The sequence below is a fragment of the Onychostoma macrolepis genome, chromosome 08 (assembly GCF_012432095.1).
Source record: "Onychostoma macrolepis isolate SWU-2019 chromosome 08, ASM1243209v1, whole genome shotgun sequence".
Lineage (NCBI taxonomy): Eukaryota > Metazoa > Chordata > Actinopteri > Cypriniformes > Cyprinidae > Onychostoma > Onychostoma macrolepis.
The window spans coordinates 1,462,709-1,480,932 of NC_081162.1; the positions used below are offsets into that span (position 1 = coordinate 1,462,709).

Sequence of the window (18,224 nt, forward strand, 5' to 3'; positions counted from 1 at the left end):
CTGCTCGGCTTTGATTTTCTCTTCAAACAGGTATCATTTTCTCTTACGGTCGGAGAGATAATGTCACGTCCGTCCTTACGAACGCTCTCTTGCCATATGGCAGCACCTGCACGGCTCGAAGGCTTAAAACACAATCAGGATAAATCTCTAAGCAGTCTGTGGCTCTTGTGTCTCAGGTGCGCGTCTAAGATCAAAGGTAAGGCGTAATCCACAGACGCTGTTTATGCACACGCAACGGAGATGGACGATTTATCTCTCTCTCTGCACTGACAACATCAAGAAGAACGTGGCATCTTAAATAAATAACGTTTGTTGCACAGATTAAAGGTTTGACATACAGAATAAACTGCATTTGACTGAAATGCTGTATTGGAATATTTTACCCAGTTTTTACTCTACCAATGATAAAACTGTGCTGTATGATGAGTTTTGTGCGATAGGGAGCCATTCAGCACCTGTGAGCTCCCGTTATTATGATTTTTATTGTTTAGTGATTTACAAGTTACAGTTGTGCATGAAACGTCCCCATGACTGTAAAAATATGTATTTATAGCAGTGGCATATTTTGAGTTTTGATATGCGAGAATGCCTCATTGAGGTTTGGGCTGTTTTTGACTAGCCATTGGGCAAGTTTTGTTTCGCAGACCTGACAAATATTTTTCAAATGAAAGACAGAAGCACAATTTTTAAGAAAAACAGAGGTTTGTTATGTTTCAGATTCTAAAACAATGGATCTAGATTTAAAAACAATGGCAGAGCTTTTGTCGAATGTAAAAGTTCAGGTGATGAACTCCACCTGCAGCTCCTCTCTACTGGTGCTCTGTTAATAATAATGAAAATATCTTTGTGGAAACTTTGATCATTTAGAAAGTTAACTGAACAGCATTTATTTGACAGAAATCTTTTTTAACACTATAAATTATTTTAACTTAACTTTTGATCAATTTAATGTGCTTTTTTTAGTGCTGTCAAAATTAGCGTGTTAAAGTCATTTTTTCAGTTTAACATTTAAAGTTTTAAAATATTTAACGCAGAGGTGGAGCTTGGGTTGACCACCCCACTCACAACTGCTGCTTCTGTCTCTTTTTTCGTGACAAGGATTGCGTTTATTTAGACGCAGAACATCTTTGTGACCACATCAAACAGGAGACTTTTCAGACGCGCCTCCACTTCACCTCAGCGCCAGGCGGGAGTCAAACGAAAGCGTAAACGGTGACGAGGAGCTTCAGCAAAACAACAGTAAACTCTGGTCAGATGAGATTTTGTCAGGCCATATATCAGTAAAAACCAATCGTCCTGTCAGCTGTTCTGTGCTCGTAGTGTGCAATTGCACGTACAAATGCGGTGGTGCGCGCTGTGAGAAAATACAAAGCGTGTCAGATCTGCATCGCGTTCAGCAGCAGCTGCTCTTAAAGTAACAGCAGCCAATTAACATAATAACCAGCTACTGTGATGTCTATCAATCATAGAACAAAAGAAAAGTGAGGAAATCAATAACTTTAAGGATTCATTTATATTTAATTTAGAATTTAATGTTTGATAACTTTATTCAATTACTGTATATTTCCTACTTGCTGAAGGGCACAGGTAGCCAAATATGACATTTATTATAATGGGTTTATGTGAAGATTGCTTGTTGTTCACTTAAATTAGAAGTCTAATAAATGTTAAAATTGACAGCTCTCAATTATACTGTAATGTTGAATGGTTAAAAATGAGGAAAAAAGAACAATTTCCTTGAGACATCAGTAGTATTGGTATCATACTTGTCTTCAGTCATAAAAAAGATGCCATTAAACAAATATTAAAAATATACTGTCTTTATGTTATTTCTACATTAATTTGAAGATTGAAAGTGAAATTACTGCAATATAAAAGTATATTTAAAAACTTTAATGTTAGGTGAAATTAATTTTTTAAATCGATTGAAAGCACTATTTTTTTTTAGTTTTTTTATTGTATTTACCCAAACTTTTGAATGGCAATGCATCACGTTTTCTACAAAAACGCAACAACACTGATAATAAACAAAAATGTTTCTTGAGCAGCAAATCAGCATTTGTGACCCTGGAGCACAAAAGCAGTCATAAGTAGCACAGGTACATTTGTAGCAATAGCCAATGTCACGGAGCTGACCCGTGACCATGCATGAACTATGGGCACGTACCCGCATAACGTACACACACAGCGTGCAGCGTTACACAGTCTGGTTGCCGGCACTGACATCTGTATACACAGAGTTCTGTAATGTTTGACCCATACAAATGTTGTGTGTTATGTGGTCATGCTGGGTTAATGTGTGTATTATGTTCATTGGGAAGTCTGTACATGTCAAGGTGTTTGTGTGATTGTGGATGTTTAATATAACCTGACAGCATCTATAAAAGTTTTGTTTATACATAAATTCATGGTACAAATAACCACAAGACTCATTTATACAGTTAAAACATTTATTTGGTAGAAGTTTATACAGATTAACAGATTAACAGTAGCAGTGAAACAAATGTGTATCTGGTTGGGTTTTTAGGATCTGTATTTGTATTTGGGGTTAATATGTACTGTGTGTTTGTATGTCTAAAGGTTGTATATTGTAATTGGGCCTGAACTTACCCATAGAGTGGTACGTTCCAGAAGGAGGGGCTTAATGGCCACAAGAAATTGTTTGTTGTGCTCTTGCCCCAACAGTGTGTAGCACGGTCGCACTCGTGTCCTGCTTCACAGCTGCAGTGAACGGACTTTTTTAAATTTTGAATAGTTTGTGTGCTTCCTGGGTGCACTTTTTGTAGCACGGTTTTCTTGTTGGGAATCTTGTTATCGTCTGCACAATAAACGCACCTGCAACTGGACTTCAGTAGATCGGCTATTTTTTACCCCGGCCGCAAAGGCTACTCCGGACAGCCAACAATACATTGAATGGGTCAAAATTATGCATTTTTCTTTTATGCCAAAAATCATTCGGATATTAAGTTCCATGAAGATATTTTGTAAATTTCCTACCGTAACTATATATAAAAAAAAATTTGGGATTAATAATATGCATTTCTATAAACTTAATTTGGAGAACTTTTTTTTTTAATTTGGACATTTTCTCAATATTTAGATTTTTTTGCACCATCAGATTCCAGATTTTCAAATAGTTGCATCTCAGTCAAATATTGTCCGATCATAACAAACCATACATCAATGGAAAGATTATTTATGTATGGATGTATAGATTTCAATTTTAAAAAATTGATTTCAAAATATTACTGTTTTTACCCTATTTTTGCTCAAATAAACACAGCCTCTGTGAGATTTAGACTTCTTTCAAAAACATCAAAAATCTTAATTATTCCAAACTTTTGGCGGCCAGTTTTCATCCACTAAAATCAGCTGGTTAGGAGTCACGACAAAACAGTTTCAGAAAAGTTAGTTCTGTGAAGTTCTCTAGCATCATCTGTTTGCACATAGCACTGTTTAATCAATGCAGTGAGTTCCATATCAGTGTTTGAGCTCAGTCTTTGGTGACACTGCTCTACGGTGTCAAACGGCAGTCAGAGATCAAGGTTAGTCCTCTTTTAGCCTGTTGACATAGAAACTCGAGTAATCCACAGCCACACACAGAGACGGCGTCACGCTACACGTCTGTAAACACCATATCAGACACATATTCAGCCAGCAATCTGTGCGTTTCCATTTCCCCACTGCTGGCATATGTTTAGTCTGTAATTACACGCTATTTTACTACAACCTCAAGTTACTCAAAACATCCTTATATATAAATTTAGATTTCATAGAACATCATAAAAGTAATGTAACAAGCTGCACAATTTGCAGTATCATTCATATCTGTTGAAATTCGTTTTATGCTTATGTTTAATTCTTAGGCTCAGGTGTTTATCTTGAATATTATAAGCAATAATGCTTAGCCAGCACGAGAGAAACGTGATACCTGAGAGGTTCATCATCGACAACATCTACATGAGATTGATATGAATATATAAAGCCAAAGCGATATTACTGTGTGAAAGACCCGATGAGCTCTACACTCTTCTACAGTAACAGCATCCGTGTTTGACACCAGAAAGATTACAGAAGACAACGTGACGGAAGCTAACTAGTAGCTGCCTTAGCCGATTAACAAGTTAGGCTGTTTTGTTCCATGCTCTGCTGAACATATGGGAGGCCTTATGGCGAATTGTGTCCTTACACACGTTACCAGCCTGCACATGACCTCTGACAGAGAGCTGCTATATACAGCTGTGTTCAAAAAAATAGCAGTACAACATCAGTACCCTGATGAACCACTGTTATTAGCAGTAGTGATATTTCTGCATTGCAAATTTAATGCATTAAATGCATTTACTTGTGGACGTAGTAGTGTAATAGAAAAACAACAGTCCCAGTTGGCATGACATGTGTGCTGCTTGTTCTGAGTAACTGACTAATGCATTGAAAGGGGTGTGCTCAAAATAATAGCAGTGTGGAGATTAATTAGAGAATATATTCATTCTGTGAAAAAACAGGTGTCATTAATTGTCCTTTATTAAGGAGGAAGGAAAGCAATGTGTCACACATTGTTATAAATTAGATTTCCTTCTGAATTGCTAAGTAAAATATTCCAAACATTGTTCAGAACAACAACGTAATTAAATTAAAAAGTTGATTGGAGAAGGAAAAAGGTATAAAGAAGTGCAGCAAATTATAGGATTCTCAGTAGTGAAAATTAGCAAAAAATTAGCAACTACTGTTAAAACGTGTTGAAGAATAGTCCGAATGGCAAAGATCCAGCCAAGAGCCACACCCAAAGAAAAACTGCAGTGCTTTACAACTATAGGACAGGAAGAGCTAAATAAACTTATCAGTGCATCTAAACCAACAACATGTTTATTAAATCCTGTACCCACTAAACTACTGAAAGAGTTGTTACCTGCTGCAGAAGAAGAACCGCTTCTCAATATTATTAACTCAGCATTATCCTTAGGCCACATCCCAAAACCATTCGAGCTGGTGGTTATTAAACCTCTTATTAAGAAACCACAACTAGATCCAAGTGAACTGGGAAATTACAGACCCGTTTCAAATCTTCCGTTTGTGTCTAAAATTTTAGAAAAAGTTGTGTCTGCTCAATTGTGCTGCTTCCTGCAAAAAAATGATCTCTATGAAGAATTTCACAGAAACTGCACTTGTTAAAATTACAAATGACTTGCTTCTTGTGTCAGACCAAGGCTGCATCTCATTGCTAGTTTTACTTGATCTTACTGCTGCGTTCGACACTATAGATCATGACATACTCATATGGTATAGACAAACTATACGGGTATTCAAGGGCAGGCTTTAAGATGGTTTAGATCCTACCTATCCGATCGCTACCACTTTGTTTATTTAAATGGGGAGTCATCTCAAATATCACCAGTAAAGTATGGCGTGCCACAAGGATCTGTCCTAGGTCCTCTGCTATTTTCAATATACATGTTGCCCCATGGTAATATTATTCGAAAATACGGGATTAGTTTCCATTGTTATGCTGATGATACTCAACTATATATCTCAACAAGACCAGATGAAACTTCTGAACTATCTAAGCTAGCAGAGTGTGTTAAAAATGTAAAAGATTGGATGACCAATAATTTTCTCCTATTAAATTCGGATAAAACAGAGATATTACTTATTGGATCAAAAAAAAAAAACAGTACACAGAATCTCTTGGATTACAATTTGTAACTAGACGGATGTACTGTTACGTCCTCTAAAGTCAAAAATCTGGGTGTTATATTAGACAGCAAATGGTCCTTTGAAAATCAGATTTCATTTGTTACAAAAACAGCATTCTTCCATCTTAAAAACATTGCCAAGCTACGAAACATGTTACCTGATTCCGATGCAGAAAAGCTAGTTCATGCTTTCATGACTATTGTAATGCATTGCTAGTAGTTTGTCCTGCATCTTCAATAAACAAGCTACAGGTAGTCCAAAATGCAGCGGCTAGAGTCCTTACTAGGTTAAGAAAATATGATCATATTACCCCAATTATAAGTTCCGCATCAGTAAAAAATATTATTATTTACCTATAAAGCCCTTAATGGTTCAGCTCCTGTGTACCTAACTAGTCTTCTATCACGCTACAATCCAACCCGCTCCCTAAGGTCACAAAACTCCACTAAAGGAGGCAGAGCTTTTTCGCATTTGGCTCCCAAACTCTGGAATAGCCTTCCTGATAATGTTTGGGTTCAGACACACTCCCTCTGTTTAAATCTAGATTAAAAACATCTCTTTAGCCAAGCATTCATATAATGCATCTCATAATCTTGTACTGCAGTTATATCTGATCAAACGCACATTATTATTCTTTAGCTTGGGTTGAACAAATAGTTTTTTCTTGGTTGGAACAGCAGCTACACTAATTATGTCTCTATTTGTTTCTCTGTCTCTGCCACGGGGTTGACATCCCATGGTAGCTAGGAATTACACAAGCTTCAGTCTGGATCCAACCCTTAAAAGATCTGAGATGACCGAACACCTGAGAAGAGATGATGCCAACCCCTCAGAGGACCTTTACAAGAAGCCCCCGTAAAGCACCATCGTTGAAAAAACGGCATGTGCAGAATCGGTTAAAATTTGCCAAGGAACACATCGATTGGCCCAAAAGATTGCCATTATTTCCCCCGCCATTATATTTAATTTTAATTTTATATTTAATTTTATTTTATTTTCTACATAGCGCCAGATCACAACAGAAGTCATTTAAGGTTACCTCTCCTATAGAACAGGTCTATACCTTGTTCTTTTATTAAACAAACTAAATAGCCTTATGTTATTTAGCTTATTTACACAACGGCATACCAAAACTGGCCGGCCAGCAATAATATCTGGCCCGTGCCCCAGATATTATATATTCACTCGCTCCAAGAGCACTCCATCACGAGTAGACAATTCATGCCAACAGCCCGTAATTTAACTGCAAATTTAGCAAGAATTTACATGTTAAACATATGTAGCTAGCTTGATAGAGAAGGATCACTCAAATCAGAAAGAATGTGAAGGCTATGATGAAAGCTATAGTTCTCAAGGAATTATAGTTTGTTCCTTCTACATACTGAATATTTTTAGCTGAAAGCATGATTTAAACAAGTACAACACTTATTCACATGCAATCGCTCTCTCAATAATGCATTCTAACAAATGTAATCTTACAGTGCTACTTCATCTGTATCCGATTTCGAATGAGCAGAAATCTGTAAGAAATGCATCGATCCGTCGGTAAAATAACTGATGAAAACGTACTGTTATTTTCATCACAAACCAAATTTGCACTGCAAAAACCAGCAATTATACCCTTTAATGCTGACAACCATGTTATTAGCTTGTCATGTGGTTGGAAAAAAAGTTTGAACACTAGTGTTCCAATAAGCCACGTTGAAACTCTCCTGTTATTTTATTTATTTTATTTTTTAATATACGTTATGAACAGAGCGGAGCGGTGTTTCTGACATCAGTGAGCGAGGAGTGGAGCGGGAGGGGGAAATGATGAACCTGGAGCGGAGCGATTATTACAGTCATGGCCAAAAATATCGGCACCTTTGGTAAATATGATCAAAGAAGGCTGTGAAAATTAATCTGCAGTTAATCCTTTTGATCTTTTATTTAAAAATTCACAAAAATCTAACCTTTCATTGGATAATAAGAATTTAAAAATTTAAAATATCATTATGAAATAAATGTTTCTCTCAAATACACGTTGGACACAATTATTGGCACCCCTAGAAATTCTTATGAGTAAAATATCTCTGAAGTATATTCCCATTCATATTCACAATTTTGAGCACTCCAGGGTGATTATGAACATGAAATTATCCAGCCATGGCTTCCTGTTTCACAGAAATATAAATAGGAGGAAAACAAAGCCCAAATTCCTTAATCATCCATCACAATGAGAAAACCAAAGAATATATTTCTGATGTGCAGCAAAGATAATTGAGCTTCACAAATTAGTGAAGTGGCTTTAAGAAAAGAGCTAGAGCAGTGAAAATCCCCATTTCCACCATCAGGGCAATAATTAAGAATTTCCAATCAACTTAAAATGTTAGGAAACTGCCTGGAAGACGACGTGTGTCTATATCGTCCTAATGCACGGTGAGGAGGAGAGTTTGAGCAGCTAAATACTCTCCAAGGACCACAGCTGGAGAATTGCAGAAAATAGTTGATTCTCGGGGTCGGAAAACATTAAAAGAAAATTGTCAAACAGCAGCTACATCAGCACATGTTGTTTGGGAGGGTTTCAAGAAAAATTCTCCTCGTTCATCCAAAAACAATCTCCAGCATATTCAGTTATCAGACACGACTGGAGCTTCAGATGGGACTGGCTTCTATGGTCAGATGAAACTAAAAAATGAGCTTTTTAGCAGCAAACACTCAAGATGGGTTTGGTGCACACAGGGATAAAAAGTACCCCATGTGTACAATGAAATATACTGCTGTATTTTTGATGTTGTGAGCCTATATTTCTGCCGGAGGTCCTAGACATCTTGTTTAGACACATGGCATCATGGATTCTATCAAATACCAACAGATAAAAAATCAATAAGTGACTGACTCTGTTAGAAATCTTATAATGGGCCATGTTTGGATCTTCCAACCGTACAATAATCCAAACACAAACCTCAAAACAACACAAAATGGGTCACTGAGCACAAAACCAAGCTTCTGCTGGCCATTCCAGTCCTCTGACCTGAACCCTGTAGAACATGAGTAACCTGAATCTAAAGGGTCTGGAGTGATTCTGGAGGAAGGAATGGTCTCTGATCTCTTGTCAGGTGTTCTCTAACCTCATCAGGCATTATAGGAGAACATTTAGAGCTGTTAAACTGATGGAGGTTTCAAAAAGTATTGAATAAAAGGGTGCCGTTAATTGTGTCCAATGTGAAAAACATTAGAGAAAAACATTCATTTCATAATGATATTTCCCCCCATTTTAAATTCTTATTATCCAATGAAAGGTTAGATTTTTGTGAATTTTTTAAATAAAAGATCAAAAGGATTAACAATGCAGATTAATTTTCACAGCCTTCTTTGATCATATTTACCAAGGGTGCCGATATTTTTGGCCATGACTGTAAATGCTCGGAGCGAGACGGGGAAATTGCTCCACTCACATACTCTGCCGGACACTGCCACACAAATGTGGCTTTTTGTTAATGACTGTCCTCCTACAGGATTTAACACAGAGTAACAGCTCACTACCAGTTACAAAAGACACTGTAAGTCTGTCACAGGCAATTCTAGTTGCATTTTTCATCAAATTAATTTCTTAAATTATCCTTTGACTATGTTCTGGCCCACAATCTAGTGGCGATAATTTTTATTTTTTTGAACTTACTTGCCGACCCCTGCCCTACATGGTCACGCATTTATAATTATCCTCTGCTCTCTGTATCGCGCATGGCAGAGTTCCGCACCGATGTGTGCACACACACACACGCACGCACACACACACACACGCCGCACACACACACACACACACGCACACACGCACACACAGGTGAGCACACTCCCACCAGCGGACAGAGAGCACATGTCGGAAAATATGTTGCATCAACCACCTGAAAATCAGACCAAAATATCTGTGTTTAAGGCTGCATAGTTGTAGGGCCCTATGATTTCTGCGATGTGGAACTGTTTAATGTCACAGAATTTGTCAAAGTTTGGATGAATTAATCAAAAGTAGGTCATTATATCTAAATCAGATCGAGATATGGACTAGTATCTGTAAATATGAATCCTGCATGTTTTGCGTGTCTCTGTGTGAATGAATGGCGCAGACGCGTGGTTTCGTTTACTACACACATACTGAAGCGCGTGACGCTCGCGGTGTTTTCAGCGTCTGTCGTCTCACTAAATGAGGACATAAACACATGAACATCACCAGAACTGCTCTGAGAGTTCTTCATGAACATTTTACCATTTCAATTGAGAGAAACTAACAGTTAGCATCATATCATATACACAGATATTTAAAGCTATTCACGGCAAATAGTTTTTAATAGTAAATCACCGTTGTTTGCCTAAAAAATATCATGTTTAATTTTTATTAATTAAAAGATAAATTAATGTAGTATGCCTTCATTTGATTGAACACAGAATTTCTAAAGAAAAAAATCATAAGGCTATTAAGAATAAATAAAAGTTGTTTTTATTCATTCAAATAATTAGACATGCTAAAACCCAGAATTTGGTAACAATTAAACAAAGTGAGAAACAATAGGACATTTCATACGGCCCTAAACATGTCATTTGTGTTAAACTTTTAATAAATTGATGTTGAATCGTACAAGTTTCATGATTTGAATTAATTAGACATGCTTTTGATTAATACAATTTAATTTAATTTAATTTAATTTAATTTAACTATTTAAAAAAAAACAGAATCCAGAAAAATTAAAACGGAAAAAAACGGAATTTGGAAAAAATTGTAACGGAATTTGGAAAAAAAAACAGATTTCATAGCGCCCTATAATTGTCATAAAAAGAAATGTTCCGATGTTTAGTTCAATGTACAGTTCAAATAATTGTTCAGTTGTTATATTGACTGCTGTCATTAACAGAAACACATGATTCCTTCAAGTGTTCGTGTCGGTGTCCGTCTGCAGATCCCCTGACCGCTACCCAGTTGAAAACTTGTGGTGTGACATTTTAAATGTGATTTCTGAATAAAACCCAAAAATTCACAGAAACTGTGGAACGTAGTTGGTTCTTCCTGGGCTGAAATACCTGTTTCAAGGTGCCAGAAGTTGGTTGACTCGATGCAACGCAGATGCACAGCAGTTATAAAAAACAATGGTTAAGCAACTAAATATTAGTTCAGTAATTTAAACTTAAGTTTAAAAAATGTCTTTAGTTTCTAAGTGTTTGAGAAAAATATCGATACTGCTATTTTTTTTTTAACAGATTAATATTCCTTTTCTTTGCTTCCTGTAAAAAAAAAAAAACACAGACTTCATAAAATCTCTTAATATTTTGATTTAGAATTGAATGTGTAATGTTTCCACTATATTTGAAATATGGAAATAAAAGCTATTGAAAAAATATTTGCACTTTATTCACTTTCATTAAGGCACTGCTATTTATTTGAACACAACTGTACGTAAATTAATTTATACTAATAAATATATTTGGCGCACAAAATGAGATGACAGCAAAACCATTCACCATTTAATTAGCTATATGAAAAAGTAACTGAAGGACACATTATTACGCCTAATATCTCCTTTTGTAAGTCATACGGATAAGAAACAAAATAAAGGTAAGTGATGTTTTATTTTTGGATAAACTGTTTTATTCTCAACCTAATCTCTCATAAAATACCTTGTAGGGTTATGATAATCAAAACTCTGCGAACCAAACTATCACTTTAATGAAAGAATATTTTTTCCCACTAATAAAAAGATTTTATCATTAGCTAGCTCCACACTGGAGAGCTGCTCTATAACAGAAAATCAATTTGTAATTCTAACTGAAAGCAACACTGACTGATTTTTCATGTTTAATGCTGTAAAGCTGCTTGATTTAAGGCTATCTATAAAGCACTATATAAATAAACGTGAGCTGACTGGACATTACTGGAGTACTGAACAAACATCCACATCACTGTAATCAGATGCTTTCTTAACTGCTGCTTTCTCACCGCTGTCAGTTTATGTTGTGTTTATTTCGTTATTGAGAGGAAAGCGCGCAGCATATATTTACATATTCATCCAGACGCAGCTCGGCAGCTTCAGGTTGGGCTGTGTTTGCTCTGAAGCGCTGTGTGTGTCTTTTTCTCTTGAACTGCATCAGGAGAGCTGAATTACAGTCTCGCTCTACAGCGGCACACGGGTCATTAGGTCATGAGAGATCAAGTGACTACTCGACAACAAAAATATTTGTTGATGTAAATGTATGTTTTTTTTTTTTATTGTCGACGTTGTCGATAACGCCGCCTATTCGTTTCAGTGTAAACACTGGCATGGTAGAAAACAAGGTGGAAAGATTAGTAGTGACGCTTAAGTGGTTTCACTTTTGTTAGACAGCTAACGATCTGTAAAACTCACTAGTATCAGTGTGATTTACATGCAACTCAGAGACGATCACGCTTATCTACATCGATAGACGGCAGTGCAGCGCATAACACCGCAGTGATATCAGTACCAAAGCAGTGATGGGAAGATGGGATCATTCTACTGACTTGGATCTTTGATCCTTCATGGTCCGAGTCGTTTGTTCTTCTGTCAAGTGAAAAAGTCATACAGACTATGCACAGGAAACAGAAATGATTAGTTCAGTCCTGAGTTATGGGTTCTTTTCAAATGCTGCATAAGAAATGATGGCCATGACAGGAAAAAGCTAATTTAGCCTATAGGGAACTTGTTTTCCTCAATGCGCAAATACATTAAAGCACTGTTTTAGCTTTATTGTGCGAAAATATATATAATGATATTAATAACAGTGCGATAATAAATGTTGTATATATTGTACATTTTGTATGTACAATATATCTCGCTCTCTCTCTGTTAATGGCAGAGTAAAATGAGGGTGTTTATGCCTTTAAGCACCTGCTGGTGGCAGTGTGATATTGTGTGTGTGTGTGTGTGTGTGTGTGTGTGTGTGTGTGTGTGTGTGTGTGTGTGTGAGAGAGAGTGAGTGAGTGACAGAGAGTGTGTGCGCTCTGGACCATTACTTATATACACACACACACACACACACACTCTCTCTCTCTCCTGAAGATGTTTTTTTAAATCGTGTACCAAGACAAGCAGCACAGCTGAGACTGGAGACCGGCTTGGATATTTTAAACACCCTGTAACTCAGGGGTGCCCAATAGGTCAATCGCAATCTACCAGTCAATCGCAAAGGCAATGCTGGCAGATCGCACATCATTTAAATATGCTTAGGTCAGTGGTTCTCAACTAGAAGGGTGGGGACGCAAGATGTACTCGTAACTTAAAAATATATATAAATGAATAACAGCACCACCTCTCTATGTATTCTGTGATATGTTTCAAAGCAGCTCAAGCCGTTTTTGTGAAATACAGAATGTATTTATTTTTCATTTGGTAGATATCGGTGAGTTTATCATTTGAAAAGTAGATCCACACACAAAAAAAAGTGCTGTAACTGAATTGAATCACACTTTACAAAACATATTTGAATTCCTCTTCCATTGTATTGTGTGTATAACAACCAAAGCATCACCTTTCAGAATAAATACAGCTTAAGTTCTGCACTAAAAACGTTTTCCTACCTAGTCTTTATTTTTCTTAATTTCCAGTAAAAATATCCTTGAAACAAAATACTTTTACTTGAGAAGAAACATTACATAAAATATTAAGACACATATTTTAAATATACTGTATGAAGAAAATATCCCGGAGGGTTTAAAAGCAGAAGTAAAGGTTTTTAGTAAAAAAATAAATAAATTATGCCATTAAGAGGCACTTTTACAGTTACATCATGTCTATTTCAGGTATCCTAGCGCATATCCGTGAGCTGAAATAACAGATATAAACAGCTGGGCAGGTTTAGCAAGCAATTTTACTCACTCTAGCCTTGTTTATTCTGGTGTTTGGCTAAAAGACTTCCACTGTAAGTGCATTACTGTACACACACATTTGTTTGAGTTATTAGGTCATTCATACATCACTTTCGTCAAAAGTGTATTCACACAGAATCTGGCTTTTGTCCTGCATCAGAAAAGAAAAGAACGCTTATGCTTACTGATGTTTCTATGAGAATGAGAGCAGTGGGCTGACATTTAGACAACGCTAGCGGGAACAGAGTCATGCAGAGAACAGACAGAGCGAGGAGAGACGAAGACTCACGGGTGCGAATGCGCCGTCTCGTAGCGCTCGAAGGCGTGCATCAGGTCGTGCTTGTTGTTCATGTAACACTGAGTGCACAGGTCGTAGTCGAAACACACCTTACACTTCCAGCGCATTCCCATGATGCCGTGCTTCTTACAGCTGTCACAGATGATGTTTGAATGTCGGACACCTACGAGGAAGAAAGGGAAGTGAACACAAGGGTATATTAAATGAAAGATCAGCACGTCTACTTCATTTCATAAGGTCATCTTCTGCTAGAATCCAGCAAACGCTGAAGACGACAGCAGCGCAGTGCGTCTCTGAACACGCTCGAGCCTGTCTGCATGTCTGCTTTCCCGAGGATTTCACTCCATTAATCAGAAACGCGTCGTTTGAGGCAGATGAGACTGATTTTAATGATGCGGCAAAAGCATTTCCATATAAACACAAGAGCCACAGTCTCCTGCTGAAAGATAAAAAGGATGGAAGGAAAGAAGCAAAGCATCTCACTCATAGTAATGTAATGCAGTTTGACAGACAGACATTGCTCTCGTTCATCTGAAAGACACGTAATCAGTTCAGGGATGCGCAGAACTGTGGTGTAACTATTAAAGCCAGTAAGCATCTTGAAGTAGGTTTCTTAAAGCGTTTTGGAGACGTTGCCACAGTTCTTCTGGATTTAGTCCCTCTCAGTTTGTTCTGTTTCTTCATGTCATTCCAGACAGACTGGTGATGATCAGATCAGACTAAAATCTCACTGGATTATTACAATTAATGGCTAAATTAATGTTTGGAAATGTAAACTGATATCACACTACAGCAAAAGATAGAAATAACTGACTTAGAACCATTTTTAATACTAGTGTTGTAATGATTTAGGCCAGCGCTGTATAAGCTTCTGCAGCTGTTGCAGTGTTTAGCATGGCTGGAACTGGAGGAGGTGTTGTGTCTCACCGATCTGTGCGTTGTCGTACAGCATCAGGTCGTAGGCGCTCTGGTATCCGGTGCGGTAGTTGGTGCGCGTCCCGCTGTCCCACTGCACCACCACAGTTTTGTCGGGCGTGGTGGTGCTGCCCTGCCGGCCGATCTCCACCACCGTGCCCACGTGCCCCTCTCCTTCATCCTGGTTCCCCCACTTCCAGTCCACGCCGCGCACCACGCGCATGCCCACCTCCATGCTGCCGCGCGCCGGCTGCCCGCTGTGGCCCTCGCTGTGCTTGCGGTGCGCTCGCGGGACGGCGGTGGCTGCTGGGGGTCGAGGTGCAGCGAGAGGAAGGGTCTCTGGAGACAGATCAGGGGTGACTGGAAACACACACAATAGACAGAGACGATCAGTTCTCCAGTTCTCACCTTTCAGTATCAAGCAGGGCTGCTCGATGATGACACAAATCCTAACCAGGATTATTTTGGTCAATATTGTAATCACGATTATTTAACACGATTATTAGTGGGCCATATGACCAAAACTTTAGATGCAAGATTTATTTAAAGATATCTATCAAATATGTGACCCTGGACCACAAAACCAGTCATAAGGGTCAATTTTCTGAAACTGAGATTTATACATCGCCTGGAAGCTGAATAAATAAGCTTTTCAGCCAAGATACAACTACTTGAAAATATGTAATCTGAGGGTGCAAAAATAACAAAATATTTGATTACAGCCGTTACCGGGGAAATAAGCCCATCTCCAGCAACATGTTTCTGTTGGTGCTCAATTTTTTTGGTTTTCTTCAGTAACTCAGAGCACTTTGCTTCAGTCTATAAGAATAATAAGCCTACACTATCAGTCAAATGTTTTTGAACAGTAAGATTTTGTTTGTTTTTTAAAGAAGTCTCTTCTGCTCACCAAGCCTGTATTTATTTGATCCAAAGTACAGCAAAAACAGTAAAATTGAAATGTTTTAAAAATGTTTTTTTCAGCGCAGAAGTAAGCAGTTTTCTGTGAAAGTGCAAGACTTCTGGTTCATTAGCTGCTGTGAGGAAATAACAAGAATATCAAAATACAGTAAACGGTAAAACTATATGCACTAGAAACCAGTGTGTTTATAATTAAGACAATACATTAAAATAATGTGGCAAAAAATACCAGTTTGCAGTTTCAAGCAGCATAACGAGCTGTTTTGTACAGCTAAAAATAACTGGAAGGGAATGGCACCGGCCGTCCTAACATGAAAAATAAGGTGGATACAATACAGATTGTTTCAAAGCAGCTTTACCGAGATGAAACTGGAATAGAGATAAATTCAACTTTAAAAAAAAATAATAATAATAAATAAATAAATTTATAGTGCTGTCTAGAACACATCAGTGGGGTCATGATCTGGCCTCAAAAGCTAATTAAGACATTTAAATATTGATTGGTTTTGTTGAAAGCAAGAGTAAACAAATCCCAGAAAGCATCAATGAAGATACCATTGGTCATCTTAAGAGGATATCAAAGAGTCTGATATGAGTTTAACATTATGCAGATTTAATTAGCAGTCATTGAAGCAATACGTCTATAATTTCAGTAGTGGCTCTGGTTTCAGGCAGAATTAATATGTTGTGATGTTTCTTATTGTGGATGAAATTACTTTTGGTACAGAAAAAAAAATTACAAAACACTTTGTAAAAAGTACTTTAAACAGGGAACTGTTAGAAATTCAATACATAATAATATAATGTGCTTTTTACTTGTACAAATGTATGTGTTATACTTCATATACTGAATAAATCCTGTTGGACAGTAGTTCAATATAAAACTGAACCCATTTCTTCTCAATACAGTTGTAACTGTGCACAAATTATCAAGTACATGTTGTTCTTAAAGGGGTCGTATAATGCCAATTTTCCACATGTTGATATTATTCTTTAGGGTCTTAATGAAAAGTCTGTAACACAGTTTGGTTAAAATTTCTCATTGGTAGTGTAAAAACACCTTTTCACCCTGTCAAAAACAGCTCGTCAGAGCAAGCGGTATTGTGTCCTTCTCCTTTAAATGTTAATGAGCTCTGCTGACTCCGCCCCTCTCTTCCCAGCCGCTCTCTGAGGGACTGTTTACTTTAGCCTCATTCATCGGGAAGCTTGCTAATTAGCACATTATTAGGAAAGGCCATTTGCAAAGATTCATTTAAAACCCCTTGTACTCACTTCTTCTGGAGGTGAAGCTGGATCACGAATGATTCGCACGAACATAGACGCATTAATGTAGATGGAGGGCGCATTCCCTTCAGAACCAAACCTAATCCTCTTCAGCGGCTCAGATGACGGGAGTAAATGACGACTGCTATGTTCATTATTACATCCAACAACACAACACCTCGATCGCTCAGGAGTCATTCTGGTCTACATCTGCTCCGGCGGTGAAGCAGCTGATGACAGCTCACTCAGGGCGGGTCTGAGGTAAGACTCCAGTGCAGTCTGTGCTGAAAGCTTCTGTCAATCAACAATCGTGGGCGGGGCTTCCACGCAGACAGACGGCTCGATTCGAGAAAGGGGTAAAGATTTAACGAGATTACAAAAAAAACACTGGGTGGATTTTTATTATTATAGGGTGGTTGTGTACACACACCGCCAACACACATTTCAGTTCAAACAACTTGTAAAAGTGCATGTAGCATTATATGACCCCTTTAAAAAAAAAATTGTCTTTTAATCTTTTGCCCTTATAAGCAGTAGGTGCAGTAGTCCTTTACAACTGGCTGCAAATTCTGAAATGCCCACCATTTACAACGCAAAATTAAATCACAATCTACATTTTTCTCATTGAATGTCTCATTTCACTTAAATTGTAACATCACAAAAACAAAACGGTTTGTAAATGTGTCATGTTGCATTTAAAACACTATTTCTGCGATGAAGATCAATAAAATGCACTAGTGAATTATAATTATTAGAACTTGTTTCTTTTTATTATATTTCAGCCTTAACACCAGAACAAACGTGAAAAGTTTCCGGAGATATTGAAGGTGAAATTGTGTCAGAGATCACAATTCAATCCGTTTATGTGCTCTGTCCAGCTGAAGGGCGTAAGGCTGAGAGCACATGCCTCATATTCTCATGACTCCAGTGCTTTTTATGGTTTTCCTTGAAGCTGAGGGATTTGTCATATACTGTAATATCCATTTAACATTTCATCAGTCACTTAGTCTCTATTTTTAATGCATTGGTCTGGGAAGCTCCATCCACAATGACATCTCATTGGTTTCAAACTTTGGTGGAAAAAAACTAAGCATGATCTGGCAGGAGCACGGCATTGCTGTCATCCAGTATGAACAGGACTGATGAAAAGGGTGTTACTGAGTCACTGATAAATCCAGGTTTAAATGGTCTGATATTGTGTCTGATCTATAAATGCATGCCTTTAAAAAAAAAAAAAAAAAAAAAAGGTTAAGTTTGGTACTGGACCTGCAGGTGTCTTGTGTGAAG

At 37.5% G+C, this 18,224-nt stretch overlaps 1 protein-coding gene across 3 annotated transcripts in view; it reads right to left on the minus strand.

The window, feature by feature from the left end:
- Positions 1-18,224, minus strand: part of mib2 (MIB E3 ubiquitin protein ligase 2) — an 83,806-nt gene that overhangs the window by 48,956 nt on the left and 16,626 nt on the right. For 2 of the 3 annotated variants that reach the window (XM_058784121.1, XM_058784120.1), the window contains exons 2-3: positions 14,769-15,116; positions 13,833-14,004 (exon numbers count right to left, since the gene is read on the minus strand). In XM_058784121.1, coding sequence (XP_058640104.1) covers positions 13,833-14,004; positions 14,769-15,116 — 520 coding nt within the window. Of the gene's footprint in view, positions 1-13,832; positions 14,005-14,768; positions 15,117-16,946; positions 18,075-18,224 lie in introns of those variants that run through there. The other variant, XM_058784122.1, reaches the window with a different exon arrangement.